At 40.0% G+C, this 15247-nt stretch overlaps 1 protein-coding gene across 6 annotated transcripts in view; it reads left to right on the forward strand.

Annotated features, from left to right (window-relative positions):
- Positions 1 to 9973, forward strand: part of zfpm1.S (zinc finger protein, FOG family member 1 S homeolog) — a 95982-nt gene extending 86009 nt beyond the window's left edge. For all 6 annotated transcript variants that reach the window (XM_018240463.2, XM_018240461.2, XM_018240462.2 and 3 more), the window contains 6 exons: positions 1232 to 1331; positions 2061 to 2270; positions 2376 to 2600; positions 3441 to 3536; positions 5075 to 5224; positions 6104 to 9973. In XM_018240463.2, the coding sequence (XP_018095952.1) occupies positions 1232 to 1331; positions 2061 to 2270; positions 2376 to 2600; positions 3441 to 3536; positions 5075 to 5224; positions 6104 to 8337 (3015 nt within the window). In that variant the 3' untranslated portion in view covers positions 8338 to 9973. The remainder of the gene's footprint in view (positions 1 to 1231; positions 1332 to 2060; positions 2271 to 2375; positions 2601 to 3440; positions 3537 to 5074; positions 5225 to 6103) is intronic.
- The last annotated feature ends 5274 nt before the right edge of the window (positions 9974 to 15247 follow it).

Here is a 15247-nt window from a genome sequence, read left to right on the forward strand (position 1 = left end):
TGTGACTTCAAAAATGGGGCAGGGCTATAAATAGAGGAGGCTTGCAGGTTCAAGTTTGGCTCAGGTTTGGAGTGAGCAGGTTAGGGCTGGGTGTGAGTCGACTTTTTGTCGACAAGTACATCACTAGTGACTTTGTTTACAAAGTACATGTTTTTAACATTCCCTTAATAGGCATCATGTATAGTACATATAATAATAATGTTTCATTACTGCTATTTTGAGGCCTTATCCATTAAAACTGAAATTAAAGTGGACCTGTCACCCAGACACAAAATCGTTATAATAAAAGTCCTCTTCAAATTAAACATGAAATCCAATTTCTGTTTTTTATTAAAGCGTTCATAGCTGTTGTAAACTCATTTAAAAATCTAAGCTGTCAATCAAATATTGTCTGACCCTCCTCTATGCCCTGGGCATAGAGGCGGGACAGACCACTTTCCATTCAGCACTTCCTAGATGTCACTGCTCTCCCCACATTCCCCCGTTCTCTTCACCATTTAATTGTGTAACCAGGGCATGGGGATGGACATCAGGTCTCCCATTCTGGTGCACAAACAAGATTCTGAGATGACACAAGGCTTGTCTTAATAACAGTGTCCACAAAATGGCTGCTGCCTGCTTGTTATAATAAGGACATCCCAGACTGAAGGAAGCAAGATTCAAATAATTTATATAGTGTAATTAAAGTTCACTTTGCATGACTAATGTGATAAAAAAGGATGTTGAATAAATTTTTTTGGCAACGGTACCCCTTTAATTAAGTCTTCCAGCCTTGAATATCACTAATTTGTGTGTAAAGAACATGTACCATATAATATCAGTTTTGTCAGGCTATACTGTTAACGGTTTCTTGTTGTCGCATTGTCCATTTGTATCAGACTTGTTTCATTGAGGAGCATAAAGGTTAAATAAATGCCCAAATCCCAAGAGTAGTAGTCTGATCCCTGGATAAGTCACAGTATGGGAAAAAAAACTATTAAAGCAGTTTTTCCCCCCCGAAAGACAGAAGGGGCCACCGTGTGGCTATTTGCAGAATTAACTCTGTAAACAAGACTTTTTAATGCTAATAAAGACAAGGCGTAAAGCAAAACTTTTCTATTATTATTTTACATTGTATTTTTAAAGTACTATGTTGCCACGCGGAGGTCTATGCTACTCTGCATTAACAGCTATGTAGATTCTTTGTATGAGCATATGTGACTAACAATAAATTGATTGTGCCTTTCCACAGAGCATCTCCCTTTCATTGGATGTAGATGATGATTGCTGGCTGAAGTATATGACATTAGTCTCCTGTGAAGCTGAAGCTAATGCTGTTCTCTACCGGAAAGGTAAGAAATGTACAGTATACTTGCAGACTACTGGCTCCCATCTGAACATTTATATTGGCCAGCAGTTTAATGTGGGTGGAGCCATATCATAGCTAGCATATGTTTTGCTTCTATGTATGCTATGAAGGATTTTATTTGATGTGAGGAGCAGACTTTTGACCGATCACTGTACAAAATTTGCATATTTACAGTCCATGAATGTAAACTGATGTATAATGCGGTCACACAAAGATTGCAAAGCCGGTACAGGTATGGGACCTGTTATCCAGAATACTCGGGGACCTGGGGTTTTCCGGATAACAGATATTTCCGTAATTTGGATCTACATACCTTAAGTCTACTAGAAAATCATGTCAACATTAAATAAACCCAATAGGCTGGTTTTGCTTCCAATAAGGATTCATTATATCTTAGTTTGGATCAAGCACAAGGCACTGTTTTATTATTACAGAGAAAAAGGAAATCATTTGTAAAAACTTGGATTATTTGAATAAAATCGAATCTATGGTAGATGGCCTTTCTGTAATCAGAGCTTTCTGGATAATGGGGTTCCACATAACAGATCCAATACCAATTCATTTGTGGCTCAATGTTTCAGTGGGAATTGTTTGGTAAAACGTGTTTGTCAGATCACTTCTATTTGACACTTCCAAGCCATCCGAGGTTGTCCTAGTTTATTATTAATTCATGCTCCACAAAATAGAATTTCGAATTTTTTGTGTGTTGCAGGGGACCAAATCTGGTGCAAAACATCACAAACAGTGGAACAAGGTGAAGTTATCCAAGCTTTCTTAATGGCTGAGCCCCAGGCCATTCCCAACTACACAATAAAAGAAGAGCCAGGAGAGACTTCTCAGTGTACTTCTACTTTACCAGAGTTCCAACTGCTCCCCCAGCAGGCCGGCATGGCTGCCATCCTTGCCACAGCTGTTGTCAACAGTAAGTATATTATAACACGAAAGCTAATGCCATAATTATTATGGTTTGTTAACTTTGTTTACGTCAATTCGGTGTCCTTCATATGTCTTGTATTGTTCATTCTAGAGGATGTATTTCCTTGTAAGGACTGTGGAATCTGGTACCGCAGTGAGAGAAACCTCCAGGCACATCTCATGTATTACTGTGCCAGCCGCCAAAGTTCTACATCCCCATCTATGGAAGAGAAACCTAAGGATTCCTACCCCAATGAGAGAATCTGCCCTTTTCCGCAATGCAAAAAGAGTTGCCCTAGTTCCAGCTCACTGGAGATTCATATGAGAAGTCATAGTGGTGGGTATTTTACTCTTTGTTTTTAATCACCTGGCACATCAGAAGTCTGGCATGAGATTATATAGTTACCCTGCACCACACATTTTCACATGCTGGCCTGAAAGCTGTGGGTTTGGATTGAATAATTGGTGCACAAATCAGGTCAGGAATAAGTGCACGTGATCATGACCCACTCTCATTACAGGAGATTTTTATGCTGCGGCTGGTTTTCCACTTATTATTTTATAGGATTGTGTTCTCACAAAGTCTGCCTGTACCATCCCTGTCTTCTGACATCAGAAGCTCCCTACTTTTATTTGGATGTGTGAATGCAACATGTCTGCTAACGAATCACATCCTTATTCAGCATCTCACAGCAAATATCCAGCCCTAGTTTACCTTTGTGCTTCCTAGCTTCTCCACAACCCTCCTTGTCCTAGGGCTCAGGGTAACAGTGCTGTGAACGCTGAAGCCTGGAGAATGAGGGCTAGCTGGAGGAACCTGGAGGGTAAGCATCACACTGGTAGACAGCACATATAAAATAACTGATGTTAAATATGGTCTTAAGTTGCCCTTGAATATGTCTGTTTTTTTTGCTCAAAACACAGGCATTATTAGGTTTTTTTTTTTTAAATCTACCACGCTCATTTTTACACAACACTCAAATCTATTTGTTCAAAGTGTCCCATTCAGATTAATAGCATCACAGGACATTATCTTACCATCTCAATCACAACTCAGCACACTTCTCTCTATTAGTAGATGTGGCTAGTATTGCTTTGGTGATAAGAGGGTGCCCAAGGTGGTGATGTTGAGATCTTCTTGGAAGGACTAAATAACAAGTACGCTTATCTTCTCCAGGCGAGAGACCGTTTGTATGCCTGATCTGTCTGTCTGCCTTTACTACCAAAGCCAACTGTGAGCGCCATCTTAAAGTTCACACAGACACTCTGAATGGTAAGCAAGTAAAAGACCATTAACTAAAAAAAATAATTTTTTTATATTTAAATTGACAGTTCTTTCAGTCCTGTTAATGTTTTCTTTGTTTCTTTCTTTTGTTGAAGTAGAAGTTCCAATATTTATTGCAGTATGTGAAGCTGTCTGAAATAAGCTCCGCAGCTTCATTGTGTGCAGTCCAGTCTTAGATGATACAAAGTCATTATTTTCTCCCAAAACTGTATTTTTTAAATCATATAATGATGCTTTTTAGAAATGATGAAGAAGTGCAAAGTAAACCAAGATTATTTGTTCTGCCTTCTCCCTTTAGATCTCTAATCCATTCTAAAATAATAGAATGTCTAAATGTATTCATTCATATGGCACTGCTGCAATAAATGTCCATGGAAATGATTAATAAAAATATCCAATTACTCAATCCAACAGTACAGGCTACACATATTTCTGTTCCTTTGGTTAGACTTAAAGGTACGAGAGACCTTGGGAATCAAATATATAGCTTGCCTGTATACAACCCCTTCATTTCACACTTTTGTTGAGACTGTTTTGTTAGTCATTAGTGCAGGGGGATAGTTATTTAATGATCTGCCTCGCAAGGATGAAATATGGAGTACTTTTAATTTCCCTGTTTGCCCTGCAAAAAACTAGGGATGCACCAAATCTACTATTTGGAAGTAAAACCCTGAATCCTTGGTGAAAGATTCAGCGAATACTGAACCCTAAATTAGGGGCAGGAAAGGAAAAAGTCGGGAAAATTTTTTTGTCACGTGATTTCCCTACCTGCCACTAATTTACATATGCAAATTAGGATTTGGTTCGGCCAGGCACAAGGATTCGGCTGAATCCTGCTGAAAAAGGCACAATCCTGGCCGAATCCCGAACTGAATCCTGAATTTGGTGCATCCCTACATAAAACAAAGAACTTTTTGTTTAAAGCCATAGAGAAAAACTCATTTTTAAAGGGATCCTGTCATCGGAAAACATGTTTTTTTCAAAACACATCAGTTAATAGTGCTACTCCAGCAGAATTCTGCACTGAAATCCATTTCTCAAAAGAGCAAACAGATTTTTTTATATTCAATTTTGAAATCTGACATGGGGCTAGACATTTTGTCAATTTCCCAGCTGCCCCTGGTCATGTGAACTTTGACAATTTACTAAAGAGCAGGGATATACTAAATGTACCTTTTGCCTGATGATCTTTTCGATGATTTGAACACTATAGTCATTGAGATCTCATAACATACTCATTATATCCTCCATTATACACAATATTTGTAGGAAAGATACACAAAAATGATCTTCTTGGCATACTTTTTAAAAATTGTCTGCACAGAGTGGTAGATGAGTGAATGCTCTGCAAGATGTTTTATGAACTGTTATCCTAACACATGCATACAAAGGTGCAGTTGCACAACCTACAGAGAAAGTATTGATTGAAGGAACTAAATCCTATCTGGTGATAATTATCAACCTATCGCTTGTTAGTGGTGTCTGCCATGGCTGGAGATAATTATTGGCCTACTCTCTTGTTACAGGTGTGTGCCATGGCTGTGGATTCATCTCAACCACAAGAGATATCCTTTACAGTCATCTAGTGACCAATCACATGATCTGCCAACCAGGATCCAAGGTTGATGTTTACCCTGTTGTAAAAGCAGTACCTACAGTCAACTCAGCAAACCCAGGTACAGTTCATAATATACTTATTACACAAGGATAGCTTCAGAGTTGGTGACAGAATGACTCATATTTGTGAGTTAAAGGGGAAGGAAACCTAGTCGGCGCAAAACCCCCACCCCCCCCTCCTGTTTGTTGCCCACCCTCCCCCCTGGCCTACCCGTCCCGCTGGGCAAATGCCCCTAACTTGTTACTTACCCTTCTGCGCAGGTCCAGTCCAGGGAGTTCACAGACGACATCTTCTTCCACGCGATCTTCTTCCTGCTTTGACCGGCGCATGCGCAGTAGGAGCATTTTGCCGGTACGATCTACTGCGCATGCTTAGTGACTTTTGGCGCATGCGCAGTAGATCCGTACCGGCGAAATGCTCCTACTGCGCATGCGCCAAAACGCCGTTCAAAGCAGGAAGAAGATCGCGTGGAAGAAGATGTCGTCTGTGAACTCCCTGTACTGGACCTGCGCAGAAGGGTAAGTAACAAGTTAGGGGCATTTGCCCAGCGGGACGGGTAGGCCGGGGGGGTGGGGGGTTTGCGCCGACTAGGTTTCCTTTCCCTTTAAGGCAGTAGTGTGATTGGTAGCTCCTTCGAAATGGTGAGACTTCTCTGGGAAAGGGCTATTCAGCATGGTCCTATCTGATACATTTAGGGTAATACCTACATGTTCCAGAGTCAATCATTCTGAGGTGTGAATGAAGTAGTTTCTTTCCATATAGTGCTGCAGCTGGTGCTTGTATAAAGCTTGAGCTTGTATAAAGTGCTCTGCATAAAAGCTAAAGTTATAAAGCAGTAATGATTTCATTTTTCTTCAACCCTGTCTTATTTTATTTAAATCATATTATGTATGTGTCATTAATTATTAGAATTCCCCCCCTTCTTTTATCTCTCTAGTTGTGAACCAAATAGCCTCTATCAATCTTCTGAAATGTGACTTGTGTGGATTTCTGGCAGATGGACTTCCAAGCCTTCAGCAACATGCACTTCTGCACACTACAAATTTTGTGCCTGTTGCCACTCACTCTGTCAAATCCTCCCCTGAAAATCAAAAGGAAAAACTAGACCTTAAAGGGCAAGAAAATGGAGATGCCAAGTCACCGATCTCATCGTCTTCTGCTAGTGAAGAGCCCCCTCTAAAAATCAACATAAAACTGGAGCCAGAAGGGCAATACAGCATCAGTGAAGCAGGAAGTACCATTTGTGAGACAAAAGATGGAGTAGCATTAGTGCAATCACCAGCCATAAAGGTAAAGACTGAAATGTCTAGTCCTACTCCTGGGTCAAGCCCTGTTCCTAATGAGACAGCTGCAACTGGTGGGGGAAGAGTAATTATCCCAAACTATGTATTTGGGCAAGAGGCTACTGCAGCTATAGTCCCTCAGGCATCTGAGATTCTTGCCAAAATGTCCGAGTTAGTACACAGTCGTTTAAAACAGGGCCAGGCAGTTACTCCAGCAGGGTTTTCAGGGTCTGCTGCGCCAAAAGGTGCTACGTGTTTTGAGTGTGAAATTACCTTTAATAATATTAACAACTACTATGTACATAAAAGATTGTATTGCTCTGGAAGGCATGTTTCAGATGAAAGTTCTAGTGGTGCCCGTAAGGTCAAGGCTTTACCAGCTAGAACATCGTTAGCATCCTCTACTGAACAAGAAGCATCACCACCACAAGAAGATGCAGGAGGAGAGAGCAGTGCGCCAGTAGTTACAGTGAAACTAGAGGAGAACTCTGGCATGGATTGTGAAGGAGCAGGAAGTGATCATGTGAGTGAGGGCAGTCAGAGCCCCAGCTCCTTAGACGATCCAGACGAAGACCCAAACCGGACAGTTTGCGAGGCATGCAACATCCGTTTTAGTCGCCATGAGACATATGTAGTGCACAAACGGCACTACTGTGCATCACGACATGACCCACCATTGCGTCGTAGTGGAGTAAACAAACTTGGGCCTCCGTATGCCACTCAGCCAACTCCACGCACACGGAAACGGCGTAAGTTATATGAAATTCATGGTGTTGCTCCAACAGAATCCACCCTTTCCTCACCACATCCACTGGGAAGGGTAGAAGCTATGGCACTGATGCCAGGTCTGATACCTGCACCTGCTATGCCTTCCCCAAGTTCTAGTCCAGATGCTGCTGATGGGCCAATAGATCTAAGCAAGAAACCCCGCTTGGTGGCAGAAGTACCAGCTCCATCTGCAGCTGCCACTGTGGCACAACTTGCTGACTACCATGAATGCACTGCATGTCGCATTAGTTTTAACAGCTTGGAAAATTACCTCGCTCACAAAAAGTTTTCCTGCCCTACTGCACCTCTACAGCAAAAAGCTATTCAGCAACTTCAGAAAATTAAATCTCCTTCATCTGCTACTGGGAAGCCTGTAGATTATACTGTGAAGGTAAAAGTGGAAAGCAGGGCAGCTCTGAGTCCAGGATCTGTTGGTGAGACCATTCAGCCTCTTGCTTTGCCACTCTCTACTATCTCAGACCCCAAACAACTGAAGCAGTACTCCGCTGTCACAGAAACATCCCCATCTGCAACAACTTGTCCTTATTGTCCTCATAATGTGATAATACGAGGTGACCTGCTTGAACATTTTAGAAGTGTCCATGGTCTCATACTGGCAAAGCCAACAGCAGGGCACAGATTACAAACCACTTTTATGGAGGTGCTGGTGCCTGCTCGTGGACAAACAAGCAGTGCATCAGAAAACAGCCTGCCAAGTCCACCAGCATCATCTGCTTCACCCCTTCAGCTGCCAGGTCTAAGGAGGGAGAATTCTAACTACAAAGATACTGCCTCCTCCTCCTCTTCTTCTTCTTCAGCTAATGGTAGCCCAGTATTGACAAGCACTCCCAGGCCTCTTATGCCAACTTCTCCTGCCCTTCCTTCAAATTCTCTACCATTGACTGAAAGCCGAAGAGAAGATGGACTTAGGGTTCTAAGTCAAGTTTTACTTCCTGGGGAGAAAGCAATGCAGCCCCCCAAGCTCAGTTTGACTTCTCCGGTGCCCAATGGGAACCACAGGTACTGTCGCCTTTGTAACATCAAGTTCAGCAGTCTGTCTACATTCATCGCTCACAAAAAATATTATTGCTCCTCCCACGCTGCAGAACATGTGAAATAACAGAGGCTTACCCAGTAAGAAAATGGCTGGTTATAATGAGCTACACAAATTTGGAATGAGTACAGTTTTTAGTGTGGTCCATGCCTTATTGTCGGCATCAATTCAAAGAACAGATGTTAAAATAGAAGGCCCTATGTTGAACGGACCTTCGTCTTTGAAAAGGCACTTGGTCCAGTGGAGTGGCAGTATAGTGAAGCCACCTATTTTATAGACACTGAGCAAGCTTACTCTTGAAGTGGATCTCTGTTCTCACATCCATAGGGTGTGACTTTTTGGAACCATTAACTAACCACAAAAAGGTGCAATGGTTTCTACATAGTTTAATCCTTCCCTCAAAGCAAAGGGGTTATGTTTCAGTTGCATCAGAACTTGCACTGCTTCTCCGCTCGTTGCAAAACACAAAATGAACATTTTAAATATGTTATTTTGTACCTGCCTCCAATTTGTTAAGCACAAGAGGGGGGAAAAAAACTGTTACAAAGGACATATTAAAATGAAGGCACACGTGTCTTTGTTACAGGGTTGGGACGGGAATATCTGTTTTTCTAGTAAGTTATTTTTGAGACGTATTTAAAAGAAATTTTAAAGAAAAAAATTCTAAAGTGTTTTTATAATGTAAGCTCTTTTCCGATATTCAGAATCATGGGGTATTTCTCCAGCAACGTTATCTTTTTTCTAAGGCAACGTCATGGTATAACTGTCAGGTCCTTGTATTAATACTGGGATATTTTATTATTATTATTAGTAATACAAGCAACTCTGCCTCTTGGCCAGCAGTCTGAAGTCTCTGATAATAAGTTCTCCTCTTCTAATGGGTATCCACTCTTGAATTTCTCAGGTTCCCATCTTAAAGAAGCAGGGGTCTTGTATTACTCTGAGAATTCACTGTGTAAAATTTCCTGTAAAAATGTGGCTAATAATGATGGGGGCTTGAAGGGAGGGAACCATGGAAACTCACACGCCACCTTTTTATTAATAAAGCCATAACTACTGTTACCTGTCGAGATTTTTTTACAGTGGAAGGGACTGCGTTGTAGGTTCAATGCTACTTTGTTAGCATTATATAAAAAAGAATTTTACATTGCTATTTTTATACATCTGTAGATCAGACGTTCAAGAATATGGCCAGACAGAAGAACTGATATTCTCAGATGATACGGTTTTAGTGTATTGGAAACAGCACAGAGCATGCCCAGAAAGTACTGGAATTCACCGAGAGGGCTATATTGCTAAACATTTAGTAGGATATTACCGTGTCTCTAAACACGGTTCACCTATTGCAGATGGCTTCACAGGTGAATGTGACAGATTTTTTTAAATTCACATACCTTTCTGCATTCATAAAATGCACTGGCACAAAAAGGAAAGAGGGGTTTAAAGCACTATTCAGAACAGGAGAGTAATATCTACTTTGCTTCTGATCCCAGGGCCGTTAATGGGTTTTTTTTTTTTAAGGTATTTTTACATGGCATTATATGATGACCAAAACTGGAAAACAAAATGTGTTAAAATAGTCCATAAAAGTATATTTATATATTAATATAGATACCAAGAGCACTGATTTACAAAGCAAAACACACATTTCTGGTGACTAACGGTGTGTATAAATCTGTACATAAATAAAAAAACCTGTGTATAACAAATTCTTTTTGTATCTTTATTATCTAAACCCCTGTAATGTGTACTGGTTGGAAATTGAAGACTAAAACACATTATATAGCACTGCAGTTAAAGGGGAGCAACCTTAACCTTACACCACTACAATTCCCAGCATACTAATTATTCTGCCAGCAGATTTTCACTATTATATATTTCTATTTCTGTGATATATGGATGTATACCAGAAAAATATTTTATTTCATGCACAAAAGGCTCAACTGATTCGGAAAGCCTCATGTCTCTCAAATGCACACATTACTTGATATGTATAGTTGTATGGAGATTTCTATCTTCTTTAGAACAAAAACGTTGACACTACAGCAGAATACGTCACACCATGTCTTTCTACTTCAAATTACCAAACATCAAAGCTTTTCTGAATTTAGCCGTTTCTATGAAAATGCTGCAAAAAAAAAAAAAAAAAAGAACCTCAAAACTTTCACTTTGCAAGTTTGTATCTCCCACAGCATTTGGTACTAAGGGCATTTAGGTCCTAAATATGAATGCCAGTGTTTAGAGACCCCAATATGAAGTACGTGCATACAAATTGTCCTGGAGGTCACTTGAAAAATCAAAGCATTAATTGCATTTTTTTGGGGTAAAAACAAAAATATGTCGACCCAGCAAACCCATATATTTTTGGAGAGTACACATTCAGATCAATCCAAAATGGGTAACTACCTACTCCATGCTACCTCCATGCTACTCCATGCTTTTTCCCCAAATTGTCTTGTTTCTAATGCCTGCAAATGACCTCAAAGCTTCCATTTTCTAGCATATTAGTTTCCACATAGTATAAGGTACCAAGAAAAAACATCCTAAATATGAATGCCAGGGGTCCACTGAACAGTTTCATGCACATTGTGCATAGGATTACCAAAGTATCTGGCACTTAGAGACCCCAAAATGAAGTAAATGCATACAAATTGTCCCAGAGGTCCCTTAAAAAATCAGCACAATACATTTTAAGAAAGTACATATTCAAGTGAATCCAGAATGGGTAACCATGTCTTTCTACTCCAAACTGGTAAGTCCAAATGCTTCCACTTTTTAGCATCTTATCTCCCACATAGCATTAGGTATCAAGAAAAAATATCCTAAATATGAACGTCAGGGGTCTACTGAACACTTAGATGCCCAAGATTTACCAAACAAAGTGACGTACAGAGACTCCAAATGAAAATATATATGAAATGTCAGGTCTGATACAGTTGTGTTCAGAATAATAGCAGCGTGTTTAAAAAGGGAATAACCTCAAAATCCTTATAATAGCTTTTATTTCCATACACACAAATGCATTGGAAACCCTGCACATTCTATTCCAAATTTACACATGAAGAAAAATGTATCAAATCTGTGTTGTTGCTTTACAGAAAGTGAAGAAAAAGGAATATAAGACTGTTCCAATAAATAGCAGTGTCTGTATTCTTCTTTACAAACTCAAAGATTCCCTGTATAAACTGAAAAATGTTTCAAGATTTTGCTTTCCTTTGAATCACTGAACTAATATTTAGTTGTATAATCAGTGTTTGTGAGAACTGCTGCACATCTGTGTTACATGGAGTCCACCAACTTCTGGCACCTGTTACATTCCACAATTCTTGCTTTTGCCTCACAAACAAAATTTTTGATGTCACCCCACAGGTTTTCTATTGCTCTGGTCACTCCATAACGTCAATCTTGTTGGTCTGGAACCAAGATGTTGCTCATTTACTGGTGTGTTTGGGGTTGTTGTCTTATTTAAAAATATTTCAAGGGCATTTCCTCTTCAGTTTCCTCATGAAGCAACTTCGGGCGACTTTGGAAATCAAAGCGCCTCATTAGCGCAGGTGATTCTTCATTCAAGCAGGCAGAAGGCAGTTCGGGGAGATTGTCACCCCGCAGAAGAGGCGATTAGTTGCCAGGCGACTAAATCTCCCCGAATCTGCCCGTCTGCCCCAACCCTAAAGGAGAAGGAAAGCTACAGAGGCAGTTTATTGCCAATAGATTAGCCACAATAGTACAAGCTATAACACTATATTTATTCTGCAGAAAGCTTTACCATACCTGAGAAAAACAACTCTAGAAACTCTCTGTTTGTTTAAGATAGCAGCAGCCATATTAGCTTGGTGTGACATCACTTCCTGCCTGAGTCTCTCCCTGCTCACTCATAGCTCTGGGCTCAGATTACAGCAGAGAGTGGAGGAGGGAGGGGGAAAAGAGAGAGGCAGAGGGAGCAAACTGAGCATGCTCAAGCCCTGCCCTGGAGGTTTATGCTGAAACAGGAATCCAATAGAAAACCTGTGGGGTGACTTCAAAATGCTGTTTGTGAGGCAAAAGCAAGAAATGTAGAAGAATTGTGGAATGTAACAGGTGCCAGACGTTGGTGGACTCCATGTAACACAGATGGCAGCAGTTCTCACAAACACTGACTATACAACTAAATATTAGTTCAGTGATTCAAAGGAAAGCAAAATTCTTGACACTTTTTTTAGTTTATACAGTGAATGAGTTTATAAAGAAGAAAACAGACACTGCTATTTTTTGGAACAGCCTAATATTCCATTTGCTTTACTTTCTGTAAAGCAACAACACCAATTTGATACATTTTTCTTCATGTTTTGATTTGGAATAGAATGTGCAGGGTTCCCAATGCATTTGTGTGTATGGAAATAAAAGCTATTATAGGGATTTTGAGCCTTATTCACCTTTTCAAACACACTGCTATTATTCTGAACACAACTGTATATGTGAAAGCAAAACATTGCCACAAGGTGTCAGCACCGTCATTTCCATCTAATGGTGAAGCTCTGCCAACAAGCTGCTTCTTACAAGAAATTCCTCTTATTCGTATTACAGGTATGGGACCTGTTATCCAAAATGCTCGGGACCTGGGGTTTTCCGGATAACGCATCTTTCCGTAATTTAGATCTTCATACCTTAAGTCTACTGGAAAATCATGTAAACATTAAATAAACCCAATAGGCTGGTTTTGCTTCTAATAAGGATTAATTATCTTAGTTTGGATAATGTACAAGATACTGTTTGATTATTACAGAGAAAAAGGTAATTTTTAAAAAAAATCATTATAATGGAGTCTATGGGAGACGGCCTTTCCGTAATTCTGAGCTTTGTAGATAGCAGGTTTCCAGATAACGGATCCCATACCTGTATTATCCCTTATGTAGTGGTTTTCAGAGATTTTACATCATTCCCATAACTCACTGCCCTAGTGGAGCTTGCAGTCTATGGACCCACCACATTCACACACAGCCGGGTCAGTTTTATCAGCAGTCGGTTAACCTAGTGTATTTTTGGAGAGTGGAAGAAACCAAAGAGAATAAAGATTTAAAGTGGAAATAATACTGTCATGACAACAAACACCAGGACACACTGCCTAAAGCTGTTAAAATTGACTTTTCAGCAAATGTTTCTCTTTCCTATTTTAACTAGTTAGCTCTACAGCGTATTAGTGATTGCTGGGTATGTTTACTGTTTACTTCTGGGAGAAGTCCAACCGAGATGAGACAGGGGGAGCTATGGGTCATGATTTTGGAGGTTTGCATTTGTGGGCCCAGACCTGCTCCCCTGATTAGCGCTGCGCTGTTTGCATATGCACACGGTGCAACACTATTCACATCTCACATGTGCGTGGGGGCATAGTTTAAAAGTTAGGAGGGGACCCCTGGTGACTGCCAGGAGGACCCTAAAGCTTTCAGTCCAAGAGGGCACCCAATGCTCCAGTCCAGCCCTGTGCACATGAAGGAAGGAAAAGTATCACTTAATAGGCCGGTAAGTCATTACAATCCTTGGGGAGTGCCCTAACATTTCATCTGGAATAATGTTTGAAAAGAAGCATCTCCCAGAAATAGTAGATGTATTCTCAGAGTTGATGTTTCTTAATGCTAGAAAATGCATACATGGGATTTCAAATGGAAGGATAGCATGAAATTTAATTTTTTTAATTCATTTCATTATTAATGATTTGCTGTTCTCTACACCTCAAATCCATACTTACAGACGAAAGCAGATGGCTCTAATACAAAGCCGTTATTAACTCTTGGGGGCATATTTATCAAGTGTCAAATTTCGAGTTTATGGGAGTTTCTAAAAACTCCCATCAACTCGAAATTCGGGGGGGAAAAAACGACCAATCGAAATTTATTAAAAAAAAAATCTAATGTTTTATATTCAGGTGAATAGGATCAACCTGCAAACTCGAATTTAATTTGATTCGAGTTTTTTCAAAAAAAGAACATTAACATTTTACCTCATTACTGTGTCCTCTTTTCCCCTTGTCAAAAGTCAGTTAAATGGTTGACTCACAGTTTTATTAGCAATAAGGCATGTTTATTGTAGTCTAAACGTATCCCAGCTGATACCATTTCATAGCGCTGATAAACTCTTGTTTTGCTCAATGGATTATAGACTTTGTTAGAATGCATGAGTTAATGTAGCCCATTCTTGCCAACAGAGGCTGCACTCACTGGGCCACACAGGACCACTGAACACAGGTGAAATGCAACTTGTTGCATTAAAAACCAGTTGAATAATTGCACAGAATATATCATCTATAGCATACTAAAAGTTAAATTAAACTGACCTGAATTTATCCTGAATGCTTGGGACCTTCTTACTGTAACAGTTAGACCTTCTTTGATCTTTTCCTGGAGCTGATCATTGGCTGAGTCTTTGCCATTTTGGCTATTCTTCTGTCCATTTCAATGGTAGTTTTCCGTTTCCTTCCACATCTTTCAGGAATTGGTTGCGATTTTAAATAATTTATGCTGAGCAGCCTATCAATTTTTGCACTTCTTTTCACGTTTTAACTTTTTAATCAAAAGTTGTTCTTCTGAACAATGTCTGGGACAACCCACTTTTACTCAGATTGTAAGAGAGAAATGCGCTATAACCAGCATGAACAATATTTGCTGCCTTCCCTGCTCACGAGAACTGAAGCTTAACTAAAGAAATGGGTTAGAAATGTTGTACATTATGTTTGGGGTTTCTGTACCAGCCCAAGGCAACCACAGCCCTTTAACAGTAAAGATCTGTGTCTCCAAAGATGCCCCAGTAGCTCCCCATCTTCTTTTCTGCTGATTCACTACAGCAGATAAGGGCTGTAATTGACACGTTTTTTCACAGAATGAATGACCTCACAAATCGAACCCCACACTGCTTTTATCTGGAAGAAGCTATTATTATTTGGAACAAGCCTCAGTTAATGACTCAATTACACAGAATCAGCAGCATGCATGTCATGACTGTTGGG

This window comes from Xenopus laevis, chromosome 4S (genome assembly GCF_017654675.1).
Source record: "Xenopus laevis strain J_2021 chromosome 4S, Xenopus_laevis_v10.1, whole genome shotgun sequence".
NCBI lineage: Eukaryota > Metazoa > Chordata > Amphibia > Anura > Pipidae > Xenopus > Xenopus laevis.